Here is a 17,218-nt window from a genome sequence, read left to right as displayed (position 1 = left end):
TAAATAAAATGATTTTATTTCTGCAAACATTTGCAAATGATATCAGTGGTTAATATGAGTGCCCTCAGTAAAACGAAGCGCCAACAAATGACAAACAGTTAGAAACAGTCCATGGTGGCTGTAAGAGATCGCCGCATGCGCGCACTACGGTCTGATCAAGAGTGCTGGGGAGACGCGGTGGTCCGCGTCATGAAACAGGATTAGAACCTGTGGCCTTTGGCCCAATGCTTCAAGTGCTTTGCACAGCTCGTCTAGTCCATTGTACTCTGGGGCTGTTTATTATATGAGTGCTCGGTGTTTGTTCTATCAATTATGACAGTCGTGACAGCTGGCGTGGCGTGTGTAGGCAAAGGCCCTCCTTCGTAAAAATGATTTTTATTTCTCTGGCTGTTGCAAATGATATCAGTGGTTAATATATGAGTGCCTCAGTAAACGGCGCAACAAATAGACAACAAACAGTTAGAAACAGTCGCATAATTGGCTTCTTAAGAGATAAAACGCATACGCGCTTTTTCGCGATCTGCGATTGCCACTGACCAAGCTACGGACCTGTAGTAAAATTAGCGGGGGAGACATGGTGGTCCGTGTAGAACAGGATTAGAACCTGTGGCCGTGGCCCAATGCTTCAAGAAGTGCTTTGCACATCACGTCTAGTCCATTGTGCTACGGGGCTGGCTGTTTAATGTAGTGCTTTCGGTGTTCTATCATTATGACAGTCATTGACAGCTGGCGTGGCGTGTGTGAGCCAAAGGCCCTCCTTCTCGTAAAAATGATTTTTATTTCTCTGAAACATTTGCAAATGATATCAGTGGTTAATAGTGCCCTCAGTAAGCAAGCATAGCAATGAACAGCAAACAGTTAGAAACAGTCAACGCCAATTGGCTTCTTAAAGTCGCTTGCGCCGCGCTTCACTTTTTTCGCGATCTGCGATTGCACTGACAAGCTACGGACACCAGTAAAATTAGCGGGAGACGCGGTGGTCGCACGTCGGCAGGATTAGAACCTTGCGGCGCTGGCCCAATGCTTCAAGTGCTTTGCACAGCTACGTCCTAGTCCATTTATTGCTTTCACGGGGCGGTTTAATCAGTGCTTCGGTGTTCACCATCCATTATGACAGTCGTGACAGCTGGCATTGAATTAATGTGACCAAAGGCCCTCCTTCTAAGTAAAAATGATTTTTATTTCTCTGGCTGTTGCAAATGATATCAGTGGTTAATATGGTGCCCTCAGTAAGCAAGCGCCCAACAAATAGACAGCAAACAGTTAAAACAGTCCGCATAGTGGCTTCTTAAGAGATGTACCTTACGCACTTTTTAGCGATCTGCGATTACTGCCCCAACCAAGCTACGGACACCAGTAAAATTAGCGGGGAGACGGCGGTGAGTCCGCGTCATAAACAGGATTAGAACCTGTGACGCTGGCCCAATGCTTCAGAATGCTTTGCACATTTCGTCTAGTCCATTGTGCTACGGGGCTGTTTGTGGTGCTTTCGATTGTTCTATCCATTATGACGGTCATTGACAGCTGGCGTAAAGCGTGTGTAGGCCAAAGGCCCTCCTTCTAAAGTAAAAAATGATTTTTATTTCTCTGGCTGTTGCAAAATGATATCAGTGGTTAATATAGGTGCCCTCGGTAAACAGGCGCAGCAAATAGACAGCAAACAGTAAGAAACAGTCGCATGGTGGCTTCTTGAGTCATGCCTTGCGCGCTTTTTTAGCGATCTGCGATTGCACTGACCAAGCTACGGACACCAGTAAAATTAGCGGGGAGACGGCGGTGGTCGCGTCATGAAACAGGATTAGAACCTGTGGCGCTGGCACAATGCTTCAAAGTGCTTTGCACAGATCACACGTCTAGTCCCATTTATTTCTGGGGGGCTGTTTAATGTAGTGCCGGTGTTCTATCCATTATGACAGTCTGGTGACAGCTGGCGGTAGCGTGTGTAGGCCAAAGGCCCTCCTTCTCAAATAAAAAATGATTTTTATTTCTCTGGCTGTTGCAGAAATGATATCAGTGGTTAATATGAGTGCCCTCAGTAAACGAAGCGCAACAAAATAGACAGCAAACAGTTAGAAACAGTCACGCAATTGGCTTCTTAAGAGATCGCACTTGCGCAACTTTTGGCGATCTGCGATTGCACTGATAGCCAAACTACGGACACCAGTAAAATTAGCAGGAGACCCAGCGGTGAGTCACGCGTCATGAAACAGGATTAGAACCTGTGGCGCTGGCCCAATGCTTCAAGTGCTTTTGGCACTGCTAATACGTCTAGTCCATTGTGCTACTCTGGGGCTGTTTAATGTAGTGCTGGGTGTTCTATCCATTATGACAGTCTCGTGACAGCTGGCCATTGGCGTGTGTAGGCCAAAGGCCCTCCTTCTCGTAAAAAAATGATTTTTTATTTCTCTGGCTGTTGCAAATGATATCAGTGGTTAATATGAGGTGCCCTCAGTAAACGGCGCTTAACAAATAGAGGCAAACAGTTAGAAACAGTCCGCCAATTGGCTTCTTTAAGAGATCGCCATGCGCTTCGCTTTTTCGCGATCTGCGTTGCACTGACCAAGCTACCCGGACACCAGTAAAATTAACGGGAGACGCCTGGTGGTCACGTCATGAAACAGGATTAGAACCTGTGACGCTGGCCCAATGCTTCCGTGCTTTGCAGCTTCACGTCTAGTCCATTGTGCTCGCGGGGCGCTGTTTAATGTAGTGCTCGGTGTTCTATCCATTATGACAGTCTCGTGACAGCTGGCGTGGCGTGTGTAGGCCAAAGGCCCTCCTTCTCGTAAAAATGATTTTTATTTCTCTGGCTGTTGCAAATGATATCAGTGGTTAATATGAGTGCCCTCAGTAAACGGCGCAACAAATAGACAGCAAACAGTTAGAAACAGTCACACCATTGGCTTCTTAAGAGATCGCACGCCGCGCCACTTTTCGCGATCTGCGATTGCACTGACCAAGCTACGGACACCAGTAAAATTAGCGGGGAGACCAGCGGTGGTCACGTCATGAAACAGGATTAGAACCTGTGGCGCTGGCACAATGCTTCAAGTGCTTTGCACAGCTTCGTCTAGTCCATATTGTGCTACGGGGCTGTTTAATGTAGTGCCGATTGTTCTATCCATTATGACAGTCTCGTGACAGCTGGTCGTGGCGTGTGTAGGCAAAAGGCCCTCCTTCTCGTAAAAATGATTTTTATTTCTCTGGCTGTTGCAAATGATATCAGTGGTTAATATGGAGTGCCCTCGGTAAACAGCGCAACAAATAGACAGCAAACAGTTAGAAACAGTCACGCACTGGCTTCTTAGATCGTGACGCGACGCGACTTTTTCGGGCGATCTGCGCATTGCACTGACCAAGCTACCGGACACCAGTAAAATTAGCGGAGACATGATTGGTCACGCCATGAAACAGGATTAGAACCTGTGACGCTTGGCTGGCTGGCTTCAAAGTGCTTTGCACAGCTACGCCTAGTCCATTTGCTGCAGGAGCGCTGTTTAATGTAGTGCTCGGTGTTCTATCCATTATGACAGTCTCGTGACAGCTGGTCATGGCGTGTAGGCTAAAGGCCCTTCTCGTGAAAAATGATTTTTATTTCTCTGCTGTTGCAAATGATATCAGTGGTTACTATGAGTGCCCCAGTAAACAGCTAACAAATAGACAGCAAACAGTTAGAAACAGTCACCGAATTGGCTTCTTAAGAGATCGCGACGCACGCGCTTTTCGCGATCTGCGATTACTGACCAGCCACGGACACCAGTAAAATTAACGGGAGACATGCGGTGGTCACGTCATGAAACAGGATTAGAACCTGTGACGCTGGCCCAATGCTTCGCTTTGCACAGCTTCCGCCTAGTCCATTGTGCTTTCACCGGGGGGCTGTTTAATGTAGTGCTCGGTGTTCTATCCATTATGACAGTCTCGTGACAGCTGGCCGTGGCGTGTAGGCCAAAGGCCCTCCCTCGTAAAAAAAATGATTTTTATTTCTCTGGCTGTTGCAAATGATATCAGTGGTTAATATGAGTGCCCTCAGTAAACAGCGCAACAAATAGACAGCAAACAGTTAGAAACAGTCACGAATTGGCTTCAAGAGATCATGACTGCTCACTTTTTAGCGATCTGCGATTGCACCGGACCAAGCTACGGACACCAGTAAAATTAGCAGGGGACCGCGGTGGTCACGTCATGAAACAGGATTAGAACCTGTGGCGCTGGCCCAATGCTTCAAGTGCTTTGCACCAGCTACGTCTAGTCCATTTGTAACGGGGCTGTTTAATGTAGTGCTTCGGTGTTCTATCCATTATGACAGTCTCGTGACAGCTGGCGTGGCGTGTGTGTAGGCCAAAGGCCCTCCTTCTCGTAAAAAATGATTTTTATTTCTCTGGCTGTTGCAAATTGATATCAGTGGTTAATATGAGTGCCCTCAGTAAACAGCGCAACAAATAGACAGCAAACAGTTAGAAACAGTCACGCAATTGGCTTCTTAAGAGATCGCCGCGACGCACTTTTCACCGGCGATCTGCGTGCACTGACCAAGCTACGGACACCAGTAAAATTAGCGGGGAGACGCGGTGGTCACGTCATGAAACAGGATTAGAACCTGTGGCGCTGGCCCAATGCTTCAAGTGCTTTTGCACAGCTCACGTCTAGTCCATTGTGCTCGGGGGCTGTTTAATGTAGTGCTTTCGGTGTTCTATCCATTATGACAGTCGTGACAGCTGGCCGTGGCGTGTGTAGGCCAAAGGCCCTCCTTCTCGTAAAAATGATTTTTATTTCTCTGGCTGTTGCAAATGATATCAGTGGTTAATATGAGTGCCCTCAGTAAACAGCGCAACAAATAGACAGCAAACAGTTAGAAACAGTCACGCAATTGGCTTCTTAAGAGATCGCGACGCATACGCACTTTTTAGCGATCTGCGTTGCACTGACCAAGCTACGGACACCAGTAAAATTAGCGGGGACCCGCGGTGGTCACGTCATGAAACAGGATTAGAACCTGTGGCGGCCCAATGCTTCAAGTGCTTTGCACAGCTTCGTCTAGTCCATTGTATTTCACGGGGCTGTTTAATGTAGTGCTCGGTGTTCTATCCATTATGACAGTCGTGACAGCTGGCTGGCGTGTGTAGGCCAAAGGCCCTCCTTCTCGTAAAAAATGAGTTTTATTTTCCTAGCTGTTGCAAATGATATCAGTGGTTAATATGAGTGCCCTCAGTAAACAGCGCAACAAATAGACAGCAAACAGTTAGAAACAGTCAAGCAATTGGCTTCTTAAGAGATCGCGCCGCGCTTTTTCGCGATCTGCGATTGCACTGACCAAGCTACCGGACACCAGTAAAATTAACGGGAGACCGCGGTGGTCACGTCATGAAACAGGATTAGAACCTGTGACGCTGGCCCAATGCTTCAAGTGCTTTGCACAGCTACGTCTAGTCCATTGTGCTACGGGAGCGCTGTTTAATGTAGTGCTCGGTGTTCTATCCATTATGACAGTCTCGTGACAGCTGGCCGTGGCGTGTGTAGGCCAAAGGCCCTCCTTCTCGTAAAAATGATTTTTATTTCTCTGGCTGTTGCAAATGATATCAGTGGTTAATATGAGTGCCCTCAGTAAACAGCGCAACAAATAGACAGCAAACAGTTAGAAACAGTCACGCAATTGGCTTCTTAAGAGATCGCGACGCCGCGCACTTTTCGCGATCTGCGATTGCACTGACCAAGCTACGGACACCAGTAAAATTAGCGGGGAGACCGCGCGGTGGTCACGTCATGAAACAGGATTAGAACCTGTGGCGCTGGCACAATGCTTCAAGTGCTTTGCACAGCTCGTCCTAGTCCATTGTGCTTACTGGGGCTGTTTAATGTAGTGCTTCGGTGTTCTATCCATTATGACAGTCTCGTGACATCTGGCGTAGCGTGTGTAGGCCAAAGGCCCCTTCTCGTAAAAAAATGATTTTTATTTCTCTGGCTGTTGCAAATGATATCAGTGGTTAATATGAGTGCCCTCAGTAAACAGCGCAACAAATAGACAGCAAACAGTTAGAAACAGTCACGGAATTGGCTTCTTAAGAGATTGCACGCACGTTTTCGCGATCTGCGATTGCACTTACTAAGCTACCGGACACCAGTAAAATTAACGGGAGACCGCGGTGGTCACGTCATGAAACAGGATTAGAACCTGTGACGCTGGCACAATGCTTCAAGTGCTTTGCACAGCTACGTCTAGTCCATTGTGCTACGGGAGCGCTGTTTAATGTAGTACTCCGTGTTCTATCCATTATGACAGTCTCGTGACAGCTGGCCGTAGCGTGTGTAGGCCAAAGGCCCTCCTTCTCGTAAAAAATGATTTTTATTTCTCTGGCTGTTGCAATTGATATCAGTGGTTAATATGAGTGCCCTCAGTAAACAGCGCAACAAATAGACAGCAAACAGTTAGAAACAGTCACGCGAATTGGCTTCTTAAGAGATCGCCGCGCCGCAGTCACGCGTTCTCGCGATCCAGCGAGTCTAAATTGGCAGGTCGTGGCGCTGGCGTAGCGTGTGTAGGCCAAAGGTCCTCCTTCTCGTAAAAAAATATTTTTATTGGGGGCCAAGCAGCGAAGCTGCGAGGACCTCATTGTGTTTCTACGTTTTCCTATTATTATTATTATATGCAATGGAAGTCAATGGCAGCCCATAGAACCGTCTGGTAAAAAGTTTGAAAAAAGAAATTTGGCACACTAATTGGGGAAGGTCCCATGATTCATGTCACCAAGTTTCATGTCGGCAACTCGAATCCTCTAGCGCCACCAACAGGCCAAAGTTGGAAGTGTGTTCACTCACGTAACTTTTGAGCCGTAGGTCCGATTTTCAAAAGTCAGGTATCGTTGGAATCCTTGGACCAAGTAGAGTTCAACGCACCCTATGACGTCATTTTCCGATGATGGATTTTCACTTTTCGTTTTCGGAAGTATTACCGTTCATCCGTAACAACCAATCAAAATTTGCGGTGAAGCCGCCAAACAGGAAGTGAGCTCATATCTCAGCAACCCTTGCAGTCATCAAATCCAAACTTGGTATATGGACTCATGACCCCATCAGGAGGACGCTCTAGAAATTTGGTGACCTTTGACCTTTAGGGGGCGCTGTAAATCAGTAACATGCCTTTTGGACTGTAGCTGCTGTTGTGCCTAGAATTACAATGTACTAGTGGTGTCTGGTAATACTGTGGAAGATCCTTATGTCGACAGATGGCAATTCATGACATCAACATAATTGATTTGGCTGCCATGTTGGATTTAATCAAAACCACTATCAAATTTCCCTAGGTCACAAATTTCATCGGATCATCACCAAAATTGGCACAGACCATCTTCATACCATGCCTTATCAGTGCTTTGATTTCCATAACAATTGACGGAAGTGTTTGCCCGTAGCAGCCAATCGAAATTGGTGGCGAAGCCGCCAAACAGGAAGTGAGCTCATATCTCAGCATCCTTAGCATCTATCTAAACCAATTGGTGAGCAAACTAAGTACATTGACTCCTGACCTAATTGGGAGAACACACAACCAATCTGGTAACCTTTGACCGCTAGGGTGCGCTGTAATTAGCAAAACCTTTTTTTGCCCGTAGCTGCTGAAGTGTATTATTCTGCCATGGAAGTCTATGGCAGCCCATAGAACCGTCTGGTAAAAAGTTGTGAAGTTTGGCACACTGATTAGAGACAGTCCTGTGATAAATTTCATCAAGTTTTAAGTCGGTACCTCATACACTCTAGCACCACCAACAGGTCAAAGTTGGATGTGCGTTCACGCACCTAACCTTTGACCTGTCGCTCTGAGTTTTCAGAAACCAGGTGTTGTTGGTGTCCTTGGACAAAGCTGAGTTCAATGCACCCTATGATGTCAATTTCCGCCATGATGGATTTTCCGCTATATTGAATTTTATCAAAAACACTTAAAAGTTTTCATAGGTCACAAATTGTATTGCGCTGTAATTAAGAAACATGCCTTTTGGCCTGTAGCAGCAGTTGTGCTTAGAATTAAAACGCACTAGTGGTGTCTGCTAATACTGTTGGAGGTTCTTAGGCCGACCCAAGCCAACTTGTGATGTCATCATAATTGATTCGGCCGCCATATTGGATTTAATCAAAACATTACAAGTTTTTCTTGAGGCCACAAATTTCAGCAGATCCTCACCAAAATTGGCAGAGACCATCTTCAGACCATGTCTTATCAGTGCATTGCTTTCTGGAACAATTGACAGAAGCATTCGGCTGTAACAGCCAATCGAAATTTGTGGCGAAGCCGCCAAACAGGAAGTGAGGTCATATCTCAGCAACCCTTGCATGTATCAAAGCCAAACTGGGTGCATGGACTCAGGACCCAAACAGGGGGGCACTCAATAAATCTGATGACCTTTGACCTCTAGGGGGCGCTGTAATTAGGAAACATGCCTTTTGGCCTGTAGCTGCTGTTATGTTTGGAATTAAAATGTACTAGTGGTGTCTGGTAATACCGTTGGAGGTCCTTAGGTTGACCCAAGCCAACTTGTGATGTCATCGTAATTGATTCGGCCGCCATATTGGATTTAATCAAAAACTCGTACAAGTTTTCACATGTCACAAATTTCAGTGGATCCTCACCAAAATTGGCATAGACCATCTTCAGACAATGCCTTATCATTGCTTTGCTTTCTGGAACAATTGACAGAAGCATTAGAATATATGTCATGTCGAAATTTTCTTGAAGCTTACTAAACAGGAAGTGAGCTCATATCTCAGCAACCCTGCCATGTATCATAACCAAACTTACTACATAGATTCATGCCCCCATTACGAGGACGCTCAAAAAATGTGTTGACCTTTGACCTGTAGTGGGTGCTGCGATTAGCAATATTGCATTTTGATCTGTAGTTGCTGATGTGCTGATGTGATCTTTTATTTTTGGATGTGAAACTGATGACAACATGTTCCATCCAGTTCCTTCTAATGCGTGCGTGGAAGGGCGGGGCAGGATGGGGTGGGACGGGCAGGGGTGATTAGGTGGGGGGGCTGGCTGACGGAGGCAGTGGCAATACTCAGCTCTGTTTCAGCCCTACAAAATCAGTTATGTTTGATGTGACACTTGTTGAAAGTGTTGATCGCGAGTGTCTGCTGAGTTCTATCTTGTCGCCGTGGTTACTCCGGCCTATTCTGCTTGCAGCTATATTTCTTACTACTCTTTTAATGTTACTGTTTCGGCACTGCAATGGTTCTGTTACCACACTGCACATAGCATACAGTATATCTGTATACGGTTCATACTGAATATCTATATTTGGGGGCCAAGCAGCGAAGCTGCGAGGACCTCATTGTGTTTCTACGTTTGCCTATTATTATTATTATTTGCAATGGGAGTCTATGGCAGCCCATAGAACCGTATGGTAAAAAGTTGGTAAATTTGGCACACTGATTGGGGACGGTCCCATGATTCATGTCACCAAGTTTCATGTCGGCAACTCGAACCCTCTAGCACCACCAACAGGCCAAAGTTGGATGTGCGTTCATGCACGTAACTTTTGACCTGTTGGTCCGATTTTCAAAAGTCAGGTATTGTTGGAATCCTTGGACCAAGCCGAGTTCAACGCACCCTATGACGTCATTTTCCGCCATGATGGATTTTCCGCCATTTTGGATTTCGTCTAAAACACTTAAAATGTATCAGGGGTCACATACTTTCTCTGATTCCCACCAAATTTGACACAGATCATCTTTAGACCAAGCCTCACAAAAGTTATCACTTTTTGTCTTCGGAAGTATTACCGTTCGCCCGTAAAAGCCAATCAAAATTTGCGGCGAAGCCGCCAAACAGGAAGTGAGCTCCAACAATTTCGCACAGGTCACAAATTTCATCTGATCTTCACCAAAATTGGCACAGACCATCTTCAGACCATGCCTTGTCACTTCATTTATTTCTGTAACAATTGATAGAAGCGTTCGCCCGTCACATCCAATCGAAATTTGTGGTGAAGCCGCCAAACAGGAAGTGAGCTCATATCTCAGCAATCGTTGCATGTATCAAAACCAAACTTGGTACATGGACTCATGACCCCATCAGGTGAATGCCGAAGACATTTTGTGACCTTTGACCTCTAGGGTCACTGCAATTAGCAAAAATGCATTTTGCCTTGTAACTTTTGACGTGCTAGACGTGAAACTTGCTTTGACAGCTTATGGCCATACGTCTGATTGCAGCATTGAGCTAACAGCATTTTGTTGCCATGGTTACTCCGGCCTATCTGCTTGGCCCCCTCATTGCTGCTTGCAGCTATATTATGCTTACAAACTGCATACTGTGGGGGCAGCCGTGGCCTACTGGTTAGCGCTTCGGACTTGTAACCGGAGGGTTGCCGGTTTGAACCCCGACCAGTGGGAAGTGGCTGAAGTGCCCTTGAGCATGGCACCTAACCCCTCACTGCTCCCCTGAGCGCCGCTGTTGTAGCAGGCAGCTCACTGCGTCGGGATTAGTGTGTGCTTCACCCATATTATCTTCCTACTTTTATAATGTTACTGCTACTACACTGCACATATCTGTCCATGTTGTTTATACATTGTTCATACTACATAGATATTTATTTTGCTCTTATAAGGTTACTGTTCCGTACATATTTATATTTAATTTATATTACTGTAAACCACCTTCTGTAAACCAACTGTATACTGTCTACACTGCACTATATTGTCCTGTCTGCACCACCTGTCTATACTTTGTGTATCACATTGCATTCTGTTGTCTTTGGTACTCTGCACAATGACAATACAATTGAATCTAATCAAATTTTTGGGCTTCGTTTATGATTGAAAAAGATGTGATAAAAGTTTAATTACGTCACGTCAGATCCAGCAGTGAGTTTGAGTGGCTGCACTGAGCCATTAATTGTGGCTAAGTGTACAAACACGTACACACAGCTTCTAGAGACACAGTAGGACATAATTCACTGAAGGTGACTGCGGAGGTCTGTATGCTTTTGTTTTCTTTCCTGATGCCTTTCCCTCTTCATGGCTTGGGAGAGCCCATTATATTTCTAAGGGCTTGAATACACCAACTACAGAAGTGGCTACATGGCTATTGGGTGTATCATAGTTGAATAAAATATTTCTTTAGATGTAAGTGCACACACACACACACACTTTAAGAAATCATCTTGAGTTTTGGTCATGACATAGACAAGATCCTGTCAGTTTTCCATGTACACACAAAAACATATTTCTCTCAGTCTGTGCAATAATTCACATGTAGCCATAAATATACAGAATCCATAGCTTAATGCCACATCTATTTACTGATTGATTAACTCATCTTTTCTGCTTACATTGCATGTCACAGCTGTTGATGTGGTGTGAGTCTGGACAGTGTGGCTGGCTATTTAGGTCAACCATTCCTCTGGACTCAGGGTTGGCAACACCTGAGTGTGAACTCTGTCTTACAGCAAGACGCTCACATGGCTGAGCACAATGTTTATTCAGATGAGACTTTTCCATAAATGACTGAACATGAACACAAGGCAGGCTGTGTGAAAACTTGTAGCCTAGAGAATGACTCATTCACTCACTCACCATGTTGGTATGATATTTCTCATCAACACCAACTTAAACTGTACTAGAACCAGATTAGGTTAACTGAATGCTTGCATGTTTGAATGCATATTTTGTGATTCGTTCATAACATGACCATGCAATAGTATGACGATTTTTGTCTGAAAATTCTTCACATTTACTTAAGGAAATTTCATCTTCTCAAAATCCCTGAGATTGGCAGCATTGCATGCTGAGCATTTGATGAGCTGCTAGCAGAGACCATTTAGTTTCAGGCGTGAATCACTGATCCCTAAATAACTTTTTTTTACATAGTGGTGATGCTTTTTTAATGTCGAATTTCATTGAGGACCAGTGACGCTTACATGTGCGACAAACAAACAACTATTGACGTCACTTCGGCGACGAAACTGGAACAACGAGAACAGGATGGAAGTCGAAGTAGTTGTATTCGTTATGGTGCTTTATTGTTGTGCAACTGCAATTTTTACATCCATATTGGAAAAGAGATCGGCATGCTTGGAAAAGGAGATTGAATACGCTGAGATGGAAAGATCTGAGAGGAGGAGAGGGCTCCTACAACGAATTAGGGAGCTCGACTTGAGATTGGCTCGGGTTAGGCAGTGGCACAACAGACGAAGAAGGGTAGGCTAAAGTTAACTGTTACCTGAAAGTATATCGGAGTATAGTTTCCTGTTGGTGCATTTCCTCCTATTGTAAACGTATACAAGGAAATGTTAGTAATGTATGCCTTATTATTATTACTACTTTGTTTTGTTTTCTAGATTCTTCGATACTATCGTGCACGACGTAGTTCCACTGTGTCTGTTTGGCTTCGCAACAGAGCGAGACGAGTGGCGGCGGCAAACGCCACTTGATGACCAACTTGCAAAAGGTTTCTGAATACCGTAAGCCGTGACTGAAGCTGTATTGCATGTGGTGTCAACCTGACTCCGCAGAGGTATGACCCTTTATGTAAGTACCACTGTACATCTCGGGAGGCCTTTAGCAGCAGAGCTTTGTTAAACAGTGGGGAGCTCTTTTGTTGTTACACACAACGCTGAAAAAGGCGTCGAGTATGGTAGAGGGTTCCCTTAGTAGGCCTACCAGAGGCATTTGATGTCAGTTTTTTCAACTGTCATGTTAACGTACTGACTGACATTCTACCCTCTACCTAGTTCTCAGATTAATAGAGTAGGCCTACGAGACCACCAAGGGAATGTTGTCACTTGCTGTATTAGCTTGTGTGATGAAACCAATTCTATGGATGGTAGAGTTTATTTCTACTGGTCAGCATTGTGAATACCAGGGACACCAGATTACTCCGGTCACTGTGCCTTTATAGGTTTAATCTGTCAATTGTTATGTTCGCTTTGTCAGTGGTCAACAGAATGATGTCAGTGTTGATATGGTACAACCCAGAATTATATGGCTTGGCATTACCAGTGATCAACAATAAATGCAAATGCTGTATACTGTATTTGTTTCTTCTCATGATCCACAATTGAACCATTTACTAGAAGTAGCAAAAAAATATACATATAAAAAATCTCAAATGTCACAACACAATACAAAATCCAACACCCCTTAAAGTCTGTACCTAATTCAAAACTATGCAACTGCACACAATGTACACTATACAAACTATACCACAGTCCTTTAACAACTGCTCCTCTAGTCCAGTGGTGGGGTCACAGGACTGTCTGTCTTGTCCAGCACCTGGACGAGCCGGTTGAGAACATTCAGGAAGCCCTGCTGAAAAGCCTCCTGCTGTCGCCTGGATTCGGCAGCTTCTTCCCGTCGGAGGGTGAACTCTCGCTCCCGCGCCTCGGCCTCCCGGGCATCGTGTGCTATGAGCATCTGGTAGTGGCGTTCCCGTTGGTCAAGCTCTTGCCGCAGGATGTCGATGTGGGCTTCCTCCATCTCTTGCATCGTCTCCAGGAAGATGGCGTCCCTTTTCTCCATTTCCCTCACCACGTCCTGTAACTCGGAATCCCTTTTCCTTTTTCCTGGGAATAAATTGAGGCACATGAGTTTGTCTTTGGTTATTTATATATTTTTCTCCATTAATTATATGGCTTAAATGTTGAACCACAAAAAACATTCTGTACATATCAAGAAATTCAACCTTATTCAAAACAATCCAAAAGCAGTGATAAATTTGTGTTTTCCATACCGTTGATGTGATGAGGACCTTGTGAAGGTGATCTCAGACCAAAAGAGGGTGAGGCAGACTCACAGCAGACAGAGGTCCCTGGGGAGTACAAGTCCTGCTCTTCCATGCGAGCGCGTTCTGAGTGCTTACCTGAAAAACATCACACCGACATAGATTAGTATGAGTTATAACTGCTCTGAAACCCCTCGATTCTGAGCTTCTAGTAAATCAAAATCCCCAAAATCTTTTCCCTTGGAAAATGGGCATGATGTGTGCTTTCCTGCTTTGATGTTATTTTTTGCCTTAAATTTTGAGTCCCAAAAACAGCTGGAATGGCAAATTATGTACACCTCAAAAATACAGCCTCGCAGGAATCAACACTGTCCAAGAGCAAGCTGTGAGACTGTTATAAATCTGTTGTTCCACATACTTTTCACCTGACCAGGAACATGTGATGGTGAGATGAGTCCAAAAGAGGGTGAGACAGAGTCATGGCAGCCAGAGGTTCCTAGGGAATCAATCAAGCCATCGAGATGAATTCGTTCTTTGTGGTCATCTGCAAAATACCACACCGCCTTAGATTAATAAGGGATATAACAGAACTGAAAATGAAGCGCACACAGTCACAATCACAACTATCTTGCAGGATAAGCTGACTAGTTGTCTCTGAAGAAAACATGTTGAGTTTTGGTCCTGACATAGACAAGATCCTGTCAGTTTTCCATGTTCACAAAAACATTTCTCTCAGTTAGTTAGTGCAGCAATTCACATTTATAGCCATAGACATACAGAATCCATAGCTTAAAGGTGCTCTAATTGATGTTACGTGGGTTTCTAAGCTAAAACATTTTGTGACACCTCAACATGAATACACTGTAAAAAAAAACACTGTCTCTGTGGACAACCCAGGCTCCAAAAATGGCAACAAAAACAACCTGGTTCAGCCTGGGGGGTATTCCAAGTACGTGGTTTAGTGACAAACCTGGGTAAGTTAACTCAGAGTAAGTGGTAAACCTCCTACAACAAGAGACCTATGGCATTGTTTTGTAAGGAGAATAAAGCCATACATCTCTTCTATTAGGAGGTTTACTCCTTACTCTGAGTTAACTTACCCAGGTTTGTCACTAAACCACATACTTAGAATACCCCCCAGGACCATAAAAACAACAAACTTCCAGCCACCGACGAGATACGCGTGTAAGATATATTCAATTACGAGGGAGGGAAGGAGTAGCGAGCTACTTCTCTGTTTTGTTTGAACGTCAACAGAAGTGACGTTACCCAACATCACTTAGAGCACCTTTAATGCCACATGTATTGACTGATTTCCTCATATTCACTTCTCTTTTATTTCTTTGCTTACATTTTGACTCAGTATAGTTATTTGCTGTTGCAGTTTAAAAAGTAGACTACCAATAATTACCTTCTGCAGATGATTCTTGCCCATTATTACTGTTGGACCTGGAGTCATCGTCACTCATGACTTCCAGCAACAAAGTCTCGCCATGGTTTGTGCCTGACATATGTACATAATCAGCCTTGCGGCTCAGTATTGCGTCTAACGCGTCGAACCACCGAGGCCTGCCCAGTCGTTTGCAAGGGTCGACACCGGTGCTTTCTAGCTCTTTAATTCTCCGGTAATCTTGTTTCATTTTCTTGATTTTGTCCCGGCAGTGCTTTGAGGTGTGGTGGAAGCCCATTTCGGCCAAACGTTCAGCGATCTTCTGGTACACCTTTTCGTTGCGCCGCAACATGCCAAACTCCCTCTGTATCTCCTCCTCAGCGTAGATGCTCAGTAAGGACTGCACCTCTATGTGTGTCCATTTGTCTCCCACTTTCACTGAGGCCTGGGTCTGCTCAGGGGTCTCTGAAGCTAAACACCAATATGCATGGCAACAGAACAGATTAACATGACATCAACATGCATTAAACAGTTTTCATTCAGCTGTAATATCACTCTTGATTTTTGTTATTTATTTTTTGACAGTGACTGACTAATAGAACAGACACATTTCATAAAATATTGGTCTTAATGACTGCGTGAATGGTCGGATGGGAGTTATCAAACATCAGAATCCTGAACTTATAATGCAAATATGAAGTTTTAGACAAAATGTTCCTGGTAGGGGCAAGGTGGGGGGAAAAGGCTATTTCTTAGTAGGGATTACATAGTCATTAATATACCCAAAAGACATCATCATTAAATAGTGCATATACCATCAAGAAAGAAGAAAAAAACTTAGGACAAAAGGCTGTATAGGAGGTCACACAGTCTTAGGCACTGGCGGTGCCCAAATAGGCTACTGTAGGTCTGGCCAAATATTGTGGTCATAATTGAAAAAAAGGCCATAGGCAATAGACTGGAAAAGTTCTGATGTGATGGAGCTGGCATGTGAGATGCTTCAAACAACACTGAATGGATTAATTTAAGAAGCAAGGTCGATGGTACCTCACCAGTACCACTGATCTATATTATTATAGTGACCAGTAGGCTACCCCCAAGAACCAGAACCGTTCTGGTTACAGACGGAGTTGAGCATGCGCTCTGTGTATTAGAAACGCTGAAGAACATGAACACCACGCAGGCGCTCTGAGCACAGCCTTTCATAAAAGCAGGGCAACATACTTGCTTAGCAGGCTAACCCTAGTGTTATTGAAAGTCCCTAGGTTCAACAGACTAGCCTACAGACATTCGAGACGTTAATATAGAATTTTCTCATCAGGTGTGTACGTACCTTCTGCAGATGAACTATCTAATTCAAGATTGTTGGTCACGGCAACATTATCCGTTGTGGCATTCCACGCGGTAGCATCAAATGTTACGGCTTCCGAATGCGCAGGTCTGTTGCCCAGAATCAAGTCTAGAGAATTGAACCACTTGCTGGTTCGTCCTCTTGAGCCGCCACTTTGCAGGATAGTTTCTTTAGCTTTTTTGTAATCTTGTTTGAGTTTTTTAATTTTTTCTCGGCATTGCTTTGGTGTATGGTATATCCCCATTTGAGCTAAACGCAACGAAATGACCTGATACACTTCAGTGTTCCGACGTGCACCCTGAATGCAATCCTCTGAGTATATGCTTAGAAATGCTTCGACTTCACTGTCTGCCCATCGTTCAACAGCCTTTGTTGCGATTTCGTTCTCCATGTTATTCTGTTGGTATCTAATTTGAAACTTTTTAGGAAACCGTAGCCCAAGAGTTCCGGAACTATGGTATCCAAAACCGGAACTACAGAGTTCCAATCGAAGTTCCTGTTTTGGCAGGTCCGGCTGACGTCAGACGGTGTCTGCGCGTTTTCATGGAAGACACCTAAAGAAAAAAAATCGTGTGTAGGCTAGTTCTCTCCACAGACTTTTCATTGTCGTTATTACTTGTATAATGGCTGTAACCTTATTACATCAACCCATTCTTGCACTGATATAGTTTTTATATAGTTTTTTTTATATTACCTTGTCTACTCTCTTATATGTCCATATTTATTTATTTTATGCTGGTCTCTAAACTTTACTCTTGCA

At 44.4% G+C, this 17,218-nt stretch overlaps 1 protein-coding gene and 1 long non-coding RNA gene across 2 annotated transcripts; one reads left to right on the top strand and one right to left on the bottom strand.

The window, feature by feature from the left end:
* The first annotated feature begins 11,880 nt into the window (after positions 1 to 11,880).
* On the top strand, positions 11,881 to 13,583 carry LOC125291545. Its single transcript, XR_007193018.1, has 2 exons — positions 11,881 to 12,195; positions 12,336 to 13,583. It is a non-coding gene; the product is annotated as an uncharacterized LOC125291545 (long non-coding RNA).
* Positions 12,885 to 16,933, bottom strand: LOC125291544 (zinc finger and SCAN domain-containing protein 29-like). Its single transcript, XM_048238323.1, has 5 exons — positions 16,441 to 16,933; positions 15,129 to 15,578; positions 14,136 to 14,261; positions 13,727 to 13,855; positions 12,885 to 13,559 (listed from the first exon to the last, which is right to left on the bottom strand). Exons 1-5 carry the CDS (start codon positions 16,847 to 16,849, stop codon positions 13,225 to 13,227), a joined length of 1,449 nt encoding a protein of 482 aa, XP_048094280.1. The 5' UTR covers positions 16,850 to 16,933; the 3' UTR covers positions 12,885 to 13,224.
* Positions 16,934 to 17,218: the final 285 nt, after the last annotated feature.

This window comes from Alosa alosa, chromosome 3, assembly GCF_017589495.1.
Source record: "Alosa alosa isolate M-15738 ecotype Scorff River chromosome 3, AALO_Geno_1.1, whole genome shotgun sequence".
Taxonomy (NCBI): Eukaryota; Metazoa; Chordata; class Actinopteri; order Clupeiformes; family Clupeidae; genus Alosa; species Alosa alosa.
Note: the sequence above shows the minus strand (reverse complement) of the source record. Positions and strands in the feature narration are given on the sequence as shown.